This window comes from Ambystoma mexicanum, chromosome 1q (genome assembly GCF_040938575.1).
Source record: "Ambystoma mexicanum isolate Mex_15411 chromosome 1q, UKY_AmexF1_1, whole genome shotgun sequence".
Taxonomy (NCBI): Eukaryota; Metazoa; Chordata; class Amphibia; order Caudata; family Ambystomatidae; genus Ambystoma; species Ambystoma mexicanum.
Genome location: NC_090922.1, coordinates 39,435,766 through 39,456,032, shown reverse-complemented (window position 1 = coordinate 39,456,032; position 20,267 = coordinate 39,435,766). Strand labels below are relative to the sequence as shown.

The 20,267-nt window shown below is 48.0% G+C and overlaps 1 protein-coding gene across 3 annotated transcripts in view; it reads left to right on the top strand.

Annotated features, from left to right (window-relative positions):
- Positions 1–20,267, top strand: part of AP1G1 (adaptor related protein complex 1 subunit gamma 1) — a 1,918,561-nt gene that overhangs the window by 1,616,408 nt on the left and 281,886 nt on the right. For all 3 annotated transcript variants that reach the window (XM_069635469.1, XM_069635470.1, XM_069635471.1), the window contains one exon: positions 3,378–3,504. In XM_069635469.1, coding sequence (XP_069491570.1) covers positions 3,378–3,504 — 127 coding nt within the window. The remainder of the gene's footprint in view (positions 1–3,377; positions 3,505–20,267) is intronic.

The following is a 20,267-nucleotide window of genomic DNA, read 5'->3' as shown; positions in this document are numbered from 1 at the left end:
GAAATCCATTGTGGCTTCTCTTGGGGGTAGGCCACTCCTGTTGTCAACACCCAAGTGTCCCTTGAGCCATGGCAGAAGACCTGTTTGGGCTGATTTCCCAGTACAGCCAAGACATTTATTTCTTATTTTATTTTGTTCTGAATCAAAAGAAAGCTTGTTGAAATAAAGCATCCCATATGTTTCCCAGCAAAACCCCCTTTACATTGCTAGGCAAGGACAGGGACTTCTTCAACATTACACTTTTAAACCAGGTGTTTTTCTTATTTGCAAAAGCACATTTCAGCATGTGGTGAAGTCTGCTGGGATGTCCCTTTCAAAAGGTTTTCTCTTCCATCTGAATTCCCAACATTATTTTGCAGCCCTAATCAGTTTCTCTTATGTAGCAATCTGTTCAGACACAGGTCCACTGAAATTGACATATGCCCATAGAGCTAGAGTTTCTTTTGAAGCATTGATTTTTGACATTTTATAGCCCTAAATTCAAGCATTTTTCCGTGCGGCTGGAAGTAAAGTTTCTGTGGATTTCCCAGATCTGGTCCGACACAGCCTGTCATTCAGGGATAATGCCTGTTCTGCTGGAGTACAATCTGAGTATGGATGGGCAGGGCAGGGTCTCACTGATAAAAGCAGTGTGATGTTGGACAGATGAAAAGAGCATCAGGGCAGCATCCTTTTCAATGGAAACTTTTTAGCAAGCAGCAGAGCAGCGCTGCTTTTCAGTTCACTTCTTTAGTGCTCAAAAGAACACACGTGCATCCTTTCTCTGTGTACTCCCTGTTCCAACTTGCCCAATAGGTGCTTGGCAAGACAGTATTTTGGCCAAGGCAATAGTGCTCAAAGGAGCCAGCGCAGCCATTTTGCTGTTAACTGCTGAAATGCAGCTTGGTTATGGATGGGAATTCTGCTGACTGGATCAATGTATCCCACACTTCTGCCAGGAGGATGCCAGAGCTTCAGGCTCTGGTCATTGAGCCACCGTATCTGCGATTCATGAGGGACAAAGTTCTCCTGCCTACTAATCCTCACTTTATCCCTAAAGTTCCATCAGCGTTTCACAAACGCTGTACTATTGCCTTACCCACTTTCGTCACTAAGGCTACCACTCCGGCGGAACAAGCGCTGCATTCCCTGGATGTCAAGAGGGGGTTGAAATTTCATCTCGACCGCACTTAAGTCTTCAGGAAGTCGAGACAGCTGTTTGTGGCTTTCGGTCCCTCCAACAAGGGGCAGTCAATTTCCAATGAAGGACTTTCCCGTTGGGTCTCTTCTGCAATTTCGTTTTCCCACGGGAAGGCTGGCAAGCCTTTGAGGGGCACTCCTAAGGCCCACTCTGCGAGATCCACAGCGTCGTTTGCGGTGCTGTGGGCCAGTATACCGCTCAGTAACATTTGCCAAGCTGCATCTTGGGCGGTGCTGCATACCTTCACGAGATACTACTGTCTGGGACAGCAACATGTGGAAGATGTACAGGTGGGACGAGTGGTGGTCCTACGCCTGTTCCAATAAGGTAGGCCACGCAGCTTCCAGGGATTTTTGCTCTGTCTCTTGCTGTTTGGTTATCATGCATATTGTTGGATGATGTACATTGGGTTACTGTATGTGGCCTGGGGCATGGGGTTGGTTTGCCTGTCATGCACCTCCAGGCTGTCATACTGCTATGTGATCTATTCACAGCATGTGAATCCATGACGGATCCAATGCTGGAGAAGGGAGTAGTTTCTTACCTGTAACTCCATTTCTCCAGCGTTGGTATCTTTCATGGATTCACATGCGCCCGCCAGCTGCCCCTGCAGGCAAACCTTGGTTCGGGTTTCCTCTATTTTGGAGGTTAAAATCTGAAGGGAATCCGTGGGGACGGGACTATTTATACCAGACATCCTATTGGTGTAGCCTAAAACACCCAAAAAGACGTTGATAGGACACCAAGTGTCGAAGTTTTCCATAGGAAAACGCTATGTTAAAGTTACCGAGGTTTCCCAGCCTGACGCCGGGAAATATTCACAGCATGTGAATCCATGAAAGATACCAACGCTGGAGAGATGGGGTTACAGGTAAGAAACTACTCCCTTCTTCCCATATCTGTACTCCCATTCCATAAATTACATCCCAAAAGAGCTCTTACTATGTAGTCAGCGTGAAGGACTTTTGCCATAAAAGATCAGCTTTTTGTCAGTTTATCATTCAATGAAAAACGCACAATACCCCGTTGGATAGTCCTTTGCTTTACAATATCCTAGAAGCTGTCGAGGAAGACTGTGCCAACAGGACTGAGGGCACACAGGAAGGATGTAGAACCTTTCTCAGCTCTTCAGAAGCCGTGTACCCACATTTTGGACATATGCCAGTAACCAACTTGGGGCCCTCTGCATATTTTTACAAAACCATTTTGCCTGGATGGAGAGTACACCTATTTAGGTTAATCTGTCCTTCAGAGAATATGCTTGTATGTGATGGGTTCTTGCTCATGCTTCTGTATGTTGATCTGAGAGTCTTGGAAGAGCTGAGGGCTCTCTAGGAGGAAGGAATCATTAACATGTCAAGTTACTTAGCACTAGTAATATTCTTTCAGATGGCTGTCTTTCCTCACATGGATTCCTCTTTAACCCTCCAATCCTCTCACTCTGGTTGGTTACTAATCACCTGTGACAGTATTTCCTCTCCTTGGCCTCTGAGTGCACGGTGATTTGGTAATTGAGCTCACTCTATGTACCTTTTGATGTAATTTCCAGCAACACTGAGCAGTGTCCGTGTGCAGCCCCAGTGTCTCTGCTAGTGTCTGCTGCTATTTTTTCAGATGCCAGTCTCTGCTTGATAAGATACTTCAAGAGATGAGGAATCTGTGGAAAGAAGAAATTGTGCATCAGTAAGAACATTGCTCACAATATTTTGATGAATCTGAGGACTAGGGAGCGGCCAATTAGTCGGAGTACATGAAAGCCAAGATAATCAGAAGGTTAAAGTGTTGTTTAAATGCCATAGATCACTGGTGCAGAGATGTTAGGAGAATAGTAAATAGCTGAATTAAAAAACAAGCCAAAGTTTGAATTTTTAAACCTTTTGTGATGGTGACTGATCAATCAAGTTACATTAGCCTACTAGGATAAAGTGGATGTAATCTTGAGCCTAGCCTCAGGAGAGGAATTTAGAGAACTGAGCAGATGGCTGAGGTGGCAGTTAACTGTGTACACAGTCTTGTTTTTGTTTTATTGATAACATTTGCACATGTTCTAATGATGGTGCAGTGTACTTCCACTTTAATATGGCTCCTAATATTTTGACAATTGCCTAAACATGTGTGCACAGATCTAGGGCCTAACTGTCTTCTGTAAAATGTCATGTTCCAGGAATTAAAGAACTGTTATCTGATCTTGTTTTAGGCAAATGATTTGTTAGACTTGTTGGGAGGAAATGATATAACACCTATTATTTTGACTGCACCCACAAGCAAACCGGCCTCTGTTGGTGGGGAACTACTGGACCTGCTGGGGGATCTCAGCCTGACTGGTAAGTCCATAAACATGAACCAAAAGTAGCCGGTCCAAAGCGTTTTATCTGCTTTGTATATTAATGCGATTGGAGATGGGGAATTTAGAAACTGCACTCTTCATTGTATTGTGTGTGATATGCATGTTAGGGCTGTGAAACAAATGTGGAGGCCTTCCGACCCCCAAAGGTGGGGGGAGGGCGCTACACCCAAGGTGTCTTAAGTAACTTTACCAAGACAGTTGTACTGGTTCGTTTTGGTGACAGTGTGTGCTACAAAAAAGCTGCACAGGTTGTAGCTATTTTGTCTCACAGTAAACATATTTTCTTTCCTTGTGGCTTGTGTCTCTAGTTTGGGAATCCAGTTGCCAAGCAACTATACATCGTTGTCCTTGTGCGATTGGGTGGAGAGCAATAATGAGTCACTTGGGGTCATATCTCACATCTGCTCTGGCAAGGAGCTCACAAAGGGACTGAATGGGTGTTCCTGATGGGGTGGCTGTCTGGGATTCTTCTGGAATACACATCCCCCGAGTTTGTCAATGAAGATTCCCGCAAAAGCTGATGTGTGGGTGACTGTAATGAAAGTTTTCTCTTTTGGCAACTTGCCCTCCATAGTTTCTTTGGACCCCTGTGCTTTGTTTTTGAATTTGTTGTGACTTTTTGAAGGGACGTAAAGCCTTCAGCTTTCAGTACTGGGAAACTGTTTCCCTTTTACATTTTTCTGTCTTTTTAACCTTGCACACAACATCTTACAATGTAGTGCAATGGAGGTACCTTTGTATCACCCTAGTTTTTTACACTTGGAATTTGTGCCTAAAGACAAGCTGGTGGCAGCAGATACGTTTTTGCCATGTTTGCATTATTTTTAGTGTGCTAATTCGCATTTACCGCGTATGGCTACCAAACGTGGCTAGTGCCCTAAAATGGCTGTACCGCGAGATTATCGCTTGTTCTTTGGCCATACCTTAGTTTGGCTGCCTTCTTGCCTGCTAGGTTAGGAAGTTGCATATAAGGTCATGCACTTGTCCTGGAAAGCTGCTGCTTTCATGGGCTTAGTGCTACCTTTGCGTGTTTGTCTTGGGAAGGAGGTGGGGGGCTGTCTGCTCCCATTCCACATCCATGGAGCCAAAGAGTCTAGGTGTGGGGCATGAGTCAAACCAGCAGTTGTCCCTAATTTGGCAACTACTGGGTGTTTGAATGGGACAGAACCTTAGCTTGGACTTGCTTCCAGGCTGCATTTCGCATTAGAGGACTCCTGCAACAATTTCCTCAGATCAGCATTGGAGACCAGAATACCTTGTAGACTAACAGCCAACTGAAGATCTGAAGAAGACTCCTGAAGAGGCCTGGCATCCCTTCCTATATCTGTCCCAGTGAAGCCCTGTTGGACAACCTGATCCCCGAAGACCGAAAGCAGTGCTTCAGCCCTTGGACTAGTGGGAGCAACTAGTCTCTACGCCATCTCTAGGATTCAGCCGTCCTGAGCCTTTGGAAGTGTCCCTGGACCACCCGGTGGACTGACCAGCTCTCTTGGTCTAACTTGGCTGAAGCGTTGCTGTTCCGCGGTTACACCCGGAACCTCGGTGATCGTCAGCTTGCAGTGTTCGCCTTCCCTGTGAATTTCAGCATCCCAGCATCAAGGGAGCCTGTCCTAGAGAAGCTTCTTCAACTGCGACTAGGACGCCTGTCGGCACCTGTGTGCAGAGGCCATTGTTGCAACTTGCCTTCCCCCAGGGGGGACCTGTATCTGTGTATCTTACATTTCTCCACCGCCAGGTGGCGACATCTGGACCTGTCTGGAGGAATCCTTGACCCGCATCTCCTGGGCACCTCTTGGTCAACCCATCAAGTCATCTGGGAAAATCTGAGTCAGTGGGCTAAGTAAACGCAAAGCATTTGTCCTCCCGTCCTTCATAGGATAGCATTGGGAACCAGTGCCTTTGTATCCTAATCTTCCATTCCACTGCCTTTTGGTCATTGAATCTGGTAGTCTTTTCTGAAAGATAACACAATTTACTTACCTAGTAACCTTGTTGAATATCTTCTTTGAACTATCACCAATACAAGTAAAATTAGAACTAGCCTACAGAGACTACATTCTGGGGAGAAGCATTGTGGCTCCTCTGATGTTTGGGCGCAAAACCCAATTCATCTTAGGGATTGGACTGCTGAAGTTAGGAGAATTCACTTGTTACTTGCTTTCATGTTCACTGCATTAATGTACTTCTCCAGCATGGGGTCTCGCATGATTCAAATGCTCATGAATGTTCCCTGGGAATCCTCCGTAAAAGAAAAAAGTTTCACTACACTTTAAAACTGTATTTCTCATCTAAAACAATCACTGTCCTCTGGGTCATACTGCCTCCATCCAATGAGTCCTCTCCCTAAGCCCTGCCTCTGGCAGCCATCTTCAGCGCACGCTTCAGTGTTGGGAGTCCTCGAGTTGCTCTGCTGTCTATTTTGTACTTTTTTTCCAAGTTTTTTGTGGAAAAGTTCTTTTTTTGTTCCATGGATCCGTTGTTGGTAAAATTGCGTGCCCCCCAAGGCGGTTGTTTGTCAAAGTTTCTGGAAGACAGTCTTGGTCCTATTTCGTGCCCTCTGACCATGACTGAGGAGAAAAGGGAGGGCAAAACCCTTTTCAGGCCCGGCACCCAGTGCGGGCTAAGGAACGTCTTTGTGGAGGACAAACATCAAAAGTGTCTTTACTGCCTGCACCCGGATCACAACCAGGATGGGTGCGAGATATGCCTGGGCTTCTCGAAGAACACAAAGAAAGACCGGTATAGCAGGCTGGTGGTGTGGCTCAAGTCTAGCAAGGCCCCTGACCCGTCCTCCGAGCGGGGCCATGCCTCACCCAGGACCGATCAGTCCGAGGTGCGTTGCCCCTCCGGGAGGAGGTCTAAGTCCATTGAGGATGCCCCATCCGTGGGGGTCCAAGATGAAGCCAAGAACCGCAAGGCTGATTCCGCCGGGTTTGCCGCTGATACGGGTCCCAGGTCAGATAGACAGCTATCGCTGTCCGCCTCCTCAGCCAGCCCGCCATCGGGTTCCTCCTCAAAGAGGAAGTCCTACAACCCGCCAAGTTATGGGACAAATTGGAGAAACAAAGGCCAGAGGATGAGACGAAGGCTTCGCAGCAGGCTCACCGGGCGCAGCCAAAGATACCAGCGACTACTTCGTGGACTACATCTGGGGAGTTCGCTACAGTGGGTAGTACCGACCCAACGAGGGTGTCCCTACAGCGCAGAGTGTATCCCTGCCTCCCAGCCGCAACACGGCCACTGAGGCAGCAGCGAAGGCTGTAGGCACTCCTGGGGGAAGTGAGGGGGAGGCACCAGTTCACGTCCTGGTACCCGGCCCTCAGGAGGGAAAGGGGTGGGTGTGGGGGGCGAGGAGGCCCCAAAACAGCCCTCCAAGGTTTACTATCAGCCAATAGACATCTGTTCCACGGACAACGACGACCAAGTGTCTGTCCAAACAGTCCACGAGGAGGACGGCAGTGCAAGGCCTAGCACTTGGACATTCCCTCCACAGCCAAGGGACATATCCATGGACATCCTGTCAACTCTCCACACCCTGGTGACGAAGATCCAGCAAAGGTTGCCTCCAACACCGGCACCTGTTGTACTGCAGGCCCCTGTCCAGTCTACACGTAAAAAGAGATAGCGTCTTACGTCACTGCCACATCAGCCTCCTCCACCATGTTGGGAACTGACTCCACCAGCAGACCCGGATACACACACAGATACTGGTACGGTTACGGTCACAGGAACCAACAAAGATGAGGACTTTGTTCTGGCAGACAACGAATCATTGCACCTGGATGCCCCTCAGAGGCCCTCCACCAGACGAGGTGGGATCATTCCACTCGATCTCCAGGGCCTTCGAACTATTTCAGCTGGTCCCTGAGGAAACTAAAAAGGAAGGTTTCCTATACCAGTGACTGGAGTTCAAGAGGAAGACTATACTGTTGGTACCCTTTTTGGATGACATTTGATAGGAAGGCCTAGCTCTCATGAAAAGCCCATGCATGGCGCCACCCAAACGGGACAGGTTGGAGAAGAAGTACAGGGTGCCGGACTCCGCACCCAACTGCTTGAGTCGCCGGAATTGGTAGTGTCGGCCACTGCAAGAAAACGTTCAGCCAACCCAGCCTCTGCATCATCAGTCCCCCTGGACAACGAGGGGAAGAAGATGGACGCCATGGGGAAGAGAGTCCTCTACACAGCAGCATCCACGATCAAAGCGGCTAATGCTCTGTTTATCTTGTCCCGATACAACTGGGAGCTTTGGTACAAGTTGGGCCCTATCCTGGAATTCCTTCCCAGCGACAAGAAAACAGAGGCCCTCGCCCTCTTGCAGGAAGGGGAGGTGGCATCAGACCATGCCATTTCAGTGGCAGTGGACATCGCTGACGTGCTTACGACAGATGGGAAACATTGTCTGCCTTAGTCGGCAGGGACAGTTAAAGGCCACTAACTTTCGCCAGGACGTTCATGCAAAGAAGCTGGACATGCCTTTCTGTGGCGAGAATCTGTTCCGGAAGGCAGTCGACGAATCCCTTCAAGCAATAGAGATAGCCACAGAGACAGGATTGCTCATAGTCTTTTCGCTCCTCCAGGGGAAAATCGAGCAGATCATCCAAGAGATACTCCACATCGTAAAGGCAACCTCCACGCAGGAAGCCTACAGGGGTCATCCCCAGGCCTACGGTAGAGGAGGTCAGCATCGGCATCGCCCGCAGTGCAGGATGCTGGAGCCCAAGCAAGCGTGAACCGGCCAAGACGTCGGGCCTCCACTCGTGCATCCCAGTGGAAGGCCAGCTGACGAGGTTGTAAATAACGCATGGTGGCAACCGTAAAGACAAACACAAGTGATAACAGTTCAAGGGTGTTTATTAAACTGTATCTGTGGGTTGGAAAAATGCCTAATCTAAACCTAAATCTAAGATGGGAGCAAGCTATGACTATCAAATAATAAGGCGGTCCTGGTGGCGTCTTGTCAAATAAAAGGGTCTATACTAAGTAAAACCTATTGCCAAACCTTACGCTAAATGCATAGTGTGGGATAATGTTCATAAGAAAGAAGTATATTTGTTTGTTTTTATTATTTATAATGTGCGCCAGACCCAAGGGTATTAGGGCGCAAAGGCATAAAGAGGGTTGTTAAGCTTATGTTACATTGGTACACAGGATAAAATGCAGCTATGGTTACAGTGCTCTGTGCATGACCAACGGGCAGACCGAGATTTATACAAAAGTAGGAACACACTGCTATAGGACAAATATATACAATAAATGCAATGAGGTAGTGTAAGACACATATATACAATAAATGCAGTGGTTGCTAAGGAGGTTAACTGTGATGTAGAGTGTCAGATATCGGAATGTCAGAATGCGGGTCAGATATTGTGTTCCTTAAGCCAATGGATAAGATTAGATCTGAATTGTAGATAGGGTAGATCTTCCCTTAAGGCAGGGGGGAGGGAGTTCCAGTATTGTGCCGCTTTGACAGAGAAACTACTCCCGCCGGACTTGGTGCGTTTAAATCTAGGTACTAATAGAAGTTTGGAATTAACTTTTCTTAGCGGGCGAGTGGCTACTTGTCTAGTAAATCTAGCTGTAAGGTAGTGTGGGGCAGACTGGTGGAGACATTTATGTGTCAAGGATGCAGTTTTAAGGAGAATCTTGTCTTTCGTGGAAAGCCAATTGACAGATCTCCGAAGGTCAGATATGTGAGAATTTTTTGCGACGCTTAGGGCAGCTCTTAAGGCATTGTTTTGTAGGGTCTGAATCTTAGTCGTAATGTATTTGTTGCTGCCTAAATAGAGGGCATTGCAATAGTCCAGTTTGGATAGGATCAGGGCTCTCGCTAAAGTAATACAGTTGTTAGGTGAGAGGAAGGACTTGGCTGCTCTGATTATCTTGCCGGTATAGGAGCTGGTCGAGGCCATAGCATTTACTTGTTTTCTGAAGGTTAGCGTAGAGTCTATGTAGAAGCCAAGGGTTTTGACTGCCTTAACCACAGTAATGTTGTTGTTGTCAATTTTGAAGGAAGAGTAGTCCTGGCCTAATCTATTAATGTTGCATGGGGTGCCTAGAATGAGGAGGTCTGTTTTGTCATTCAGGCAAAGACCATGAGAGGCCATCCATGCCTGGATGATGAGGTGTACTCTGTTCACAAAGGCCAAATCTTTGCCATAATCCCCCGTCAACGAGATGAGGATCTGTGCATCATCGGCGTAATTCGTGTAGGTGATACCCAGACCATCTTACGTATATGCATCTGCCGAATCCAGCTGATGAGTCCGAGCTCCTTCCTCGAGGCCCCGACACTGCAGGAGCAGCGGGTCGCCTCAGGAAAGTATCCACGGTAAGCGCCGCCTTTATTGCGCTACGTCCTGCCTCCTTTGTTCAACTTCGGAAAACTTGTGTTTTCACCTAATTGCCCCAGAAGCACACTCCAGGATCCAGAACCCCCTTTTCATCCTCCTACTTGCCCTGCACCTGAAAGAGCACGTTCGTGTGCCCAAATTTTCACTGAGCTACTCGACACGAGGCGCCCTTCTAAGATGGCCGCTGTCTTCAGGCCTGTTTCGAGGTGTTTACCACCAGGCTCCCAGTAGTAGCCCTGCTGATTGGCTGCTGCAACTACCACTACAGCCATTGGCCGCCGGCTGGCGAAGCCGGCCCTCTCACACCAAGGCCCTCGGGAACAAGGCTGGAGCCTGTTCTCTGCCTGTTACCTGCCGACTCTGCCGTCTGCCAGGCCCCCTGGACCTCCAACACATGCCAGCATAGGTAACTTGGGTCCCGCAGTCAAATGTGCCGTAGTAACCTCAACCTATCAGCTTCCCACACAAACATACCTGACCTCTGCTGACTCGATCCGCTGCACAGCATTTCCACATCCTGTTTAAACCTGCTGCCTGCTACTGCGGCACCTCTCTCTCATAAAAACTATTGTCAATACCTCCCGTGGCCCCGCGGCACGTCAGTCCATTGGAGCTACCCTGACCTGAGTCCTGCCATCCCCAGTCGCTCTTGGTTACCTGATTCCAGGCACCGCATAATTGCCTACCAAGAAGATTTCAGCCAAAGATACACCCACACCCTTAGCCTACTGGTGCAACAGTGAGACTGTAAATCCAGGTGATGCCTACTATACTGCATAATACAGGCGCTGCATTTAGCTTACTGTACTGCTAAATCTAGGTGCTGCCCTGCTTGGTGTTTTCAGCCTACTATATTACCAATATAGGTGTTGCATTTTAACCTACGGTACTGCCAAATCTAGGTGCGGCTCTGCTTGTGCTTTAGCCCAATGTATTGCTAAACATAGGTGTTGCATTCCAGCCTACTGTGCCGTTTCAAATCTAGGTGCTGCATAATACTGTTGCTACATGCTGCCTGCACATATATCCTCGATGGCCCGGTGTTGTGCCTTATGGTCATTAATAGACCAATATTTGATATTTTATATTTGATGGTATTGGATATTTGATGTGTCATGCCTTATGGTCATTAATAGACCAATACTTGATTGACTTGTGTTGTGCCTTATGGTCATTAATAGACCAATATTTGATATTTTATATTTGATGGTATTGGATATTTGATGTGTCATGCCTTATGGTCATTAATAAACCAATACTTGATTGACTTGTGTTGTGCCTTAGGGTCACTAATAGACCACATTTGATTGACGTATGCCGCGCCTTTATGGTAGCCTTCAGACTACACTTGATTGTATCATGCCTGATGTTCCACAGACTACACCGGACTGATTTGTGTTGCGCCTTACGGTCGCCTACTGGCCACACCTGATTGTATTACGCCATCTGGTCACCTACAGACCACATTTGTTTGATTTGTGCTGCGCCTTGGTCATCTATGGTCGCCATTAGACCACACTTGCATCCTCTGCTTCCTAGCAACACTACCCACATCATGTATTGGTGCCTATCTACTCTCATCCACCTACTGTACATCTACACCAGACGTTGGACTAGTCAACCTAATCCATATCCTAATCAAGACACTTACACCTGCACACGCATGATAACCACCACCCTCACTTCGTGGCCTAGCACCATGACACCTGCTAACCCGTATCTGGATGATCCAGCACTCTGGATCCGCCACTTTGCTACTAGACCAACTCCTAACCAACCTTGTACTACTGCTTTTAGAAACTCGAGATTGAATTCTAGAACTAGCCTACCGACCCTCCTATGCTCCAACCACCCTAGCATTTCTATTAGAAACATTAGATTGAACTCTAGAACTAGCCTACCTACCTTTCCACGCTCCTTCCATCCGAGCATCTTAACCAGAAACCTTAAATTAAGAGCCTGCAGCATGAAATATTTGCATACTGACCACAACCGTGCCAATTCAACCACTGACTCAGTCAAGTCACCCCATACCCATTTGCACGGCCTACCTATACCACCGGAGAAATCCCCCCAAAAAGACAAACTCATTAAAGCAGCCTTGGTGAATGCTAGGTCTCTTCCTGCCCATGCTCTCCACATCGCTGACTTTATATCTCACGAAAAGCTCGACCTCCTTGCAGTCACGGAAACTTGGCTTAATGCTGCCTCCGGTCCATCTCTGGCCCTTGCTATACCTAATGATTATGCTATTATTAGATGCGACAGAAACGCCTCTCAAACGAAGGGAGGTGGACTCGCCATCGTATTCAGAAATACTCTTGACATCAAAGTCATCCAGGACGCTCAAATCCCCTGTGCTGAATCCTTATCTATTAAGCTACCCCTATCACCTAACCACACGGCTACTATGCACCTTATTTACCGACCACCAGGTCCCATCTCCTCCTTTATAGAGGACATTGCATCTCTCATAACCACAGATACCAAACCCAACTCTCAAACTATCTTACTTGGGGACTTTAATCTTGGTTTTAACGACCTTAAGAACATGAACGCCCATGACCTAGCCAACACCTTATCGGACTTGGGCCACACGCACATTATACACGAGCCTACCCATATCAAAGGCAGAACACTGGACTGGCTCACTCACCTCAATTGCTCTATTGACCTCCTATCCAATGACCCATGCATTTGGTCGGATCATCACAAAATAACCTTCTCTATCAAAGCCAACACACCCCACCTGGCGCCTATCATCGCCCCAGCCACTAGCACGAGAAATAAGAAAGATATTACACCTGACAAACTCTTACCCATACTACTCCCCATCCTGAACAATATCGACTCAGAGGCTGACCCCACAGTTTTAGTGGATATCTACAACCAGGCTATACTCAAAGCATTGAACACAATTGCCCCCCTAAAATTGCGGAAACCCAAACCACAGCGTCACCTTAACTCTTGGTTTACGCCGCAGTTAAGAGAATTACGCAAAACTAAGAGAACCGCAGAGGCACATTGGAAAAAACACCCCACAGCATCCAATAAGACTGAGCTAACCCTAGCCTCCTTTAGATACAAAGAAGCCATCTTTCTTGCTAAAAAAGACACATATAACAAAAGGATTACACAAGCGGAATCCAACACAAAGGAACTTTTTAAGATTTTGAAAGAACTAGAATCCCCCACCGTCCCCATAGACAAATGTGTTACAGATGTTCTATGGTGTAGCAATATTCAGAAGGCTCTATTAGACAAAATAGCTCGCCTACAATCTAAAATCAAGGCAAAAAATCTCTGCTACTAGCTGAGCCAGACTACAAACAATTACCTAACAAATCACCTACTTTTAAGTCAACCTGTAAACCTTTCAGCTTCTCACCCCTATCAATCTGGGAAGTTGAAAACATTATCAGGAAACTTAAACCTTCAAATTGCCAAGGTGATGCCTGCCCTGCCCCGATCATCAAAGCCGCCGCACACGATCTGGCACCATTCATAACCAACCTCATCAATGCTTCCTTCAAAACTGGAGTAGTACCTGATAACCTAAAAGACGCGTGGGTCATCCCACTCCGTAAAAAACCTACTCTCGATCCAGTCAACCCATCCAACTATAGACCGATAATAACTGTACCTTTCTTATTAAAAATACTAGACAGAGCTGCCTATTTACAAATACAGGCCTACCTAGAATCAAACAATCTCCTTGGACTTAGGCAGTCAGGTTTCCGACCAAGACATGGTACGGAAACTGCACTAATAGATCTCACTACCCAGATCCAAATCCTGAAAGACAATGGCAAACTTGCACTCCTCTTATTGCTTGACCTGTCAGCAGCTTTTGACTTGGTCAACCATCAAACACTCTGTCACCATTTGAAAACTGCAGCACACTTCTCAGACGCTGCCACGGCTTGGATCAGCTCCTTCTTGGCGAATAGAACCATGAGGGTCTTTTCTCCCACTGATTCAGCTGAACCCTCACCAGTACCCTGTGGAGTACCGCAAGGCTCTTGCGTGTCCCCGACACTCTATAATGTATTCACAAAGCCCCTCTTTGATATCCTTGACTATCTGGGTGTCGCGTATACCAATTACGCGGACGACACCCAGATACTCATTCCTATCTCTGGGCACTATGAAACAGACAGCAAAACCCTGAATGAAATCTACTCAGTAATTCAAGCATGGATGGCACATCATGGACTTTGTCTCAATGACGAAAAAAACGAGTTGATCATCCTTGGCACTCACGCCAAACTCAAAAATCTCAATCCCGCATTTAAATCCTTCACCATAGACGGCAATCTCATCCCTGTGTCAAATAACACCAGAACCCTTGGTGTCTACATCGATGCCACACTATCCCTTTCCAAACAAACTAACGCAGTAGCATCATCAGCCGCTTACACCTGTAAGCTGATCACTGCATGTAGACCGTTCATCTCCTCACCCAATTGCATTACTCTTGCTAGAGCATTAGTCCTTTCCAAGGTAGACTATTGTAATGCCCTTTACTTAGGCACTAGCTATAAAAATATCAATAAACTGCAAGTAATTCAAAATAATGCCATCAGGGCTGCCCTCATCCCCAAAAAGATGCACATCTCGGAGACCAGACGCAAACTATGTTGGCTCCCAGTCAAGCACAGAATATCCCTTAAAACTCTGGCCCTTACACATAAAGCCAGGGCCAACCTTGCACCAGCCTACCTCACCAACCAACTTACCCCTCACACTTCTTCAAGACCCCTTAGAGCAGCACATTCTAACACTATGTCCATACCGAGATTTAAACTCCATAACTCGGGTGGTGCTAGCTTCCCCGTACAAGCCTCTAAATTATGGAACACAATCCCTGCGCCTTTGCGGGCATAACTTTCATTTAACCTATTTAAACACAACACGAAGTGTTGGCTTCTCAACATGGACGCGATGACATCCTAACCGCCTGATCCTAGCATGATTGACTGTCACTGGCACATTACTTATACCTGACCATGTATAAATGCATTTGCTTCACTATGTTTGTACCCACCTGTTTATGCAACGTAACGTAACCCATATTGACTGCTTTCAATTGTAACTGTAACCAGATCTAACTTATGCGCCCGTATGCCCCTGGGCCTGGCTGCGCTTTATAAATAAAATAAATACAAAAAATACAAATATAATATATGTAAATAATAAGTCGGGATGTGGTAGCCGGGAGTCTCCCTTCCACACATTTTGAGCATGGGACAAGGTGGGATTCTGGAGCACAGCACACGCTCAAGCTTTCCCAGCACAAAACCACAGTTCTGCTCTCTGCAATCAGGGCCTTCGGTGGTTAAGTCTCTTTTCCACAAAAAGACTCTTGCCTCTGAGGACCTGATGTAGCCGAAATAATACTTCCTTTCCACATTTATGTTGGGTGATGACCTTCACCCGTGGATCCCCCTCTTCCGGGCTCGGATCCACAAAAAGTTTTTGATAATATCAGGACCTTCGGTAGTTAGGTTTATTGCTTCTGAGGGCCTGATGAGTTAAAAATCAGAAAAGTTATTTCCTGATTGTACTTGGGGTGATACTTGGGTTCCCCTCTTTCGGTCTCAGACCCCTCCATCTCGAATCTGAGCCTCCGTCTGTTGGGTTCACTCTGGCTTATTTTCTAGAGTTGTCTCTGTTGTAGTTAATGTGTCAGTGGGGTGATGGCTTCTCACTCCTGGATCCCCATCTTCCAGGCTCTGACCCTTCTCAAAGATCAGCCATCCTCTGTGGGGTTCAGTACAGCTTTAAATACAATCTCATCTGTGACATTCATGAATCTTAATGTCTTTTCAAACCGTTCACTGTGGGCATCCGTCTGCCGAGTTCACTCTTGTCAACACACTCTTTATCGGGTCTTTAGGCTTCACCCCCCTTTTCATCAGCATCCCTCCGTCGGGTTCACTCTTGCAAACTTTGCCAATCACATAATTCCTTGAACAGTTCTTGCAATGCGGGATTCACTTCCCTTAGCTTCACAATCCTCTTCCGGTCAAAGACTTTTGACTGTACAGAGGATTTTACTAAACCCCTGAATGACCACTTTGACCCTGTTCTCACATGTCCCAAGGCCTTCTGGTAATGGTAGTTTCAACAATAGGGTCATCTGCTAGAGTTTTTCAAAATGAGCACCCACGGGGTGCTTGACTCCTCTGTAGCTGGTTTTCCTCTCTCGTATTAAGTTCTTTGTATTTTGTTCAATTAGCCGCTTGCTACTTTTGTTCAACACAATTTGGGTTCTTATAGGCTCTCCCCTTGACCCACCGGCTGTGATGAGCCGCTTGGCTTTGCTTGTCTCTGGTGTCAAGGCCGGTACCATGGTAGCAAGCGTCTCTCCCTGGCATGGTTATCAGAGGAGGAGGGCCCTGTGTACCGTTGACATCTGCTGCAACACACGTTGGCTATTCGTGGTTTTACGGTTCTTTCCGTGGAGGTTTCACAGGCCTGGCTTGGAAAGGGCAAGGTCACTTCTCTCTTTGTCACCCTCTAGATTTGCGCCGTATTTCTCCGCCTCTTGAACTGCCGTGCTGACTTAGGTCTTGCGGTTTGCCTTGCTCGTATTGTGCTCTCTTGCTTTTATCCCTGTGGGGAAAGGAAAGTGGCATCAGGTGTGTGCCGTTCTGGTTAATTGCCTGACTTTGACTGACCGTTGGGTTAGGACATGTCAGGTAAACGGCTTTAGTGGTAGTCTGTTGTCTTTTGTGTCGGGAGAAAGTGCTTGTGCCGGAAAAGGAGTGGGGTTGGGGGGGGGGGGGTAGTACAGTTCCTGAGTATTTTGCGTGGTAGGATGGGGAGAAGGTGTTATAAGAAGGGGGGATTGTATTCTTCGTCCTAGGGGGTAGGTGATTTTAGAAGGGTCATTTTAGTAGGCTTTGTGAAATGAGTTGAGGGGGATTATGGAAACAGTAGTGTTTTGTCCATGTTCACTGGCAGTTTGGAAAATAATAACCAGAGGGACATGGAAAAGAATGACTAGGAGTAATCGGGTAGCACACAGGAAAACAGGGATTCTGGGGGATAATTTCTGGGTGCATCAGGGCTTGGGATCCTAGGGGATTGGTTGTAAACGGGGTTTGATTGTGTCTGGGTAAGAAAGATTCAATGGGAGGCAGATGTAGTGCAACCTACAAAGGTTTTCTGGATCTCGTCCTCTCCTCCTTCCCCGGCATAACACCACATCTCAGCTGGGGTATTTCCCCGAGCACAACCCTGGGCTCCCCCATCCAGGTGATCCTCTCTTGCTCGTTCGCCTCTAGGGTTGGTGTCTGATAACATTGGCTGCTTCCAGGCCACCTGAATATGGGTATCTCGAGGGAGAATACCCTCAGGTTTTGTCTCGGGAGGATAGCACAGGGGCAACACGCTCGCCTTGGAAGCAAGACGATGCAGTGCAACACATGTTGGATCCCCAGGTCCGCGCTTAGAAACCTCTGGGTATTAGCAATTACAATTACAAAAAGGTTCTCACAAGGTTCATCAGTGAGTGAAAGATCATGGGTGCTGGACGCTCTCGCCCATTGACACACCTTCGAGTTCCAACTCGGGTGGACTCGTATTCCACTGGATCCCCGTCAGGAGCAGCACATCCCTCAGCTCCTGGAAGAAGTGCAAGCCATGTTAAGGAAAGGGGCAATAGAGATCATTGCCTAACGGTGCCGCAGTCTATTCCAGATACTTTCTAGGTTGGGAAGGGTGTGGAGGTTTGGAGACCCCTCCTAGACCTACGCTGTCTGAACAAGTACCATAATTCCCAAAACAAAAATTCAGGATGGTCATGTTGCAGCACGTGCTGAGCCAAATGGAGGAAGGGGAGTTCTTGACTTCGTTGAGTACTTCCATGTCCCCACCCACAGGAAACATTGCAAGTTACTACGGTTCGTGGTACAAGGACAACACTACCAGTTCAAGGCCCTACTGTTTGGCTTAAAGTCGCTCCAAGGGTGTTCACAAAAGGCCTAGCCCCGGTGGTGGCCCACCTACGTCTGCATGGTATATACGTATACCCGTAGCTGGACGATTGGCTGATAGGCGCCGGGGACCGGGCCGACAAGCACATGGGCTGTCCGGCTACTGATGAAACTGAGGTTCTCTGTAAACTATCCGAAGTTCTGCTTAACGCCATCGCAGAACGCGCTGTTCCTCAGCACCAGACTCAACACAGTGGCTCGTCTGGCATCCCCCTCAGAGAAGAGACTAGCGACTTTTCAAGGGAAGGTGCAGGGGTTGTCGCCGGCGAAGACGGCCACGGTTCGGATCATCAAGTCGTTGCTGAGCATGATGGCTTCTTGCATCTACCTCGTCCGTCTCTCTAGGTTGCAAATGCGACCCCAACAGGAATTCTTGGATGCATGTTGGATACAAGTGTCAGGGAGTTTTGCGAACAGGGTACCCCTCAACAAGGAGTTCCGGCAAGCGATAGAATGGTGTGGGGGGTGCTCCTACATCACCCAGGGGATGGGATTTTAAACCCCGCCATAACAGGAGACTGTCACCATGGACGCCTCTCTGGAAGGTTGGGGAGCTCACACTGGACGTCTACACGCCAGAGGTATGTGGCTTCCGGAGGACAAGGATCTGCACATCAACATCCTGGAGCTCTGGGCAGTATTCTGGGCCCTCAAGTCTTTCCTACCGTCTCTAAGAGGCAAGGTGGTGAGGATTTTCCTGGACAGCACCACCAATATGTTCTACTTCAGGAGGCAAGGGGGAACTCTATCCCCAGCGCTCTCCAAGGAAGCTCAGGGCTTGTGGTATTGGGCCATCGGACAGGGAATGTTCCAAGTCCTGTTCCACTTGGCAGGCATCAGGAACACAATTGCCGATTCCCTCAGCAGAGAACTGTGCTCCTGCCACGCATGGGAAAGTCGTCAGGATCAGGTCGGCTGTCTGTTCGTCAAATGGGCAAGACCCCTGATTGTTCTGTTTGCCACAGCGGCAAACGCAAAGTGCCAGAAGTTTGACAGCAGATTCCAGCAACGTAGGAGCATGCGGGACACATTCTCCTTCCCGTAGGAAGGTCTGTCTCTGTAAGCTTTTCCTCTGTTTCCTCTCCTGCTTCGTGTGATCAACCGACTCTGTGTCGGTGCAAGATGATACTCCTCGCCCCGGCGTGGACGAGGCAGATTTGGTATCCTGACCAACTCAGTCTGTCGGTGTTGCCTCCAGTCAAGTTGTCGGTTCTTTTGGATCTACTCGCCAGAAAGAGAGGCGCAATCCTTCATCACGACCTAGGATCTCTGAACCTGAAGGCATGGCTTCTGCAACTTTAGAATTTGGAAGTTGAGCTGCCAGCGAACTGCAGTGAGGTCCTGGCCAAAGCCAGGGCATTGTCGACACTTACGTGCTATGGCCATAAGTGGGAAGCATTTCTCTACATGGTGCCGGTCGCAGAAGATTTACCCCTCTGAGGGTCACAACCCCACAGATTATTCCGTACTTGCTTTCCTTGGCAAAAGCTGGTCTGGCTCACGCATCCATCAAGATACACCTGGAGGCCATTTCACGCTACACCAGATCCTCGTTATGGTCCCACAGACTCGTCAAGGAGTTTCTCGTGGGCTTTTTCCATCTTTCCCGCCGGTCAAGGCGCCTGCCCCGGCATGGGAACTCAACGTAGTCCTGACCACTCTAATGGAGGCACCCTTCGAACCTATGCATCAGAACCCACTCCAGTTTCTCTCGTGTAAGACAGCATTCCTTGTGGCCATCACCTCAGCCAGATGAGTGGGTGAGATCCAGGCCTTGTCCTGCAAGCAGCCGTATCTGACTTTGCACGAATCAAGGGTGGTGATGCGTACGCACCGCTCTTGTATGCCGAAGGTCCCGTCGGAATTCCACCACAATGAGCCTTTGGTGTTGCCTGTTTTCTTCCCAAACCCTTTGTCGCTGGCGGAGAGGACCTTGCATTGGCTGGACGTTGCTTGTGCCTTCAAGTTCTATGTGGCGCGCACAAAGAGTTTTTGGGAGACTTAATTGTTTGTGAAATTAGGACCTGTGAATTATGAGAAGGCCTTGTCCAAGGCTTCCATCTCAAGTTTGCTCTCTGGCTGCATCATGAGCTGTTATCGGCTGGCTATCCGGCCTCTGCCGGGCACTCCGCGTGCCCACTCCACCAGAGCGATCACTGCAACAACGGCGTTCCTTTCTGGTGTGCCCCTGCTCGCCATCTACAGGGATGGTACGTGGAGGTCCACGTGTACCTTCATGAAGTTCTACTGCGTCGACAGGGATTCCAGGGAGGAGTCCTGAGTCGGCCAGGCAGTGCTACGCATCCTGTTCGCTTTTGGTGAGTCTGTTCCAGGGGTAAGTGTTCATTGCTTCTGTTGAGCCTTGCCACCTCCCGTGGTTGTGT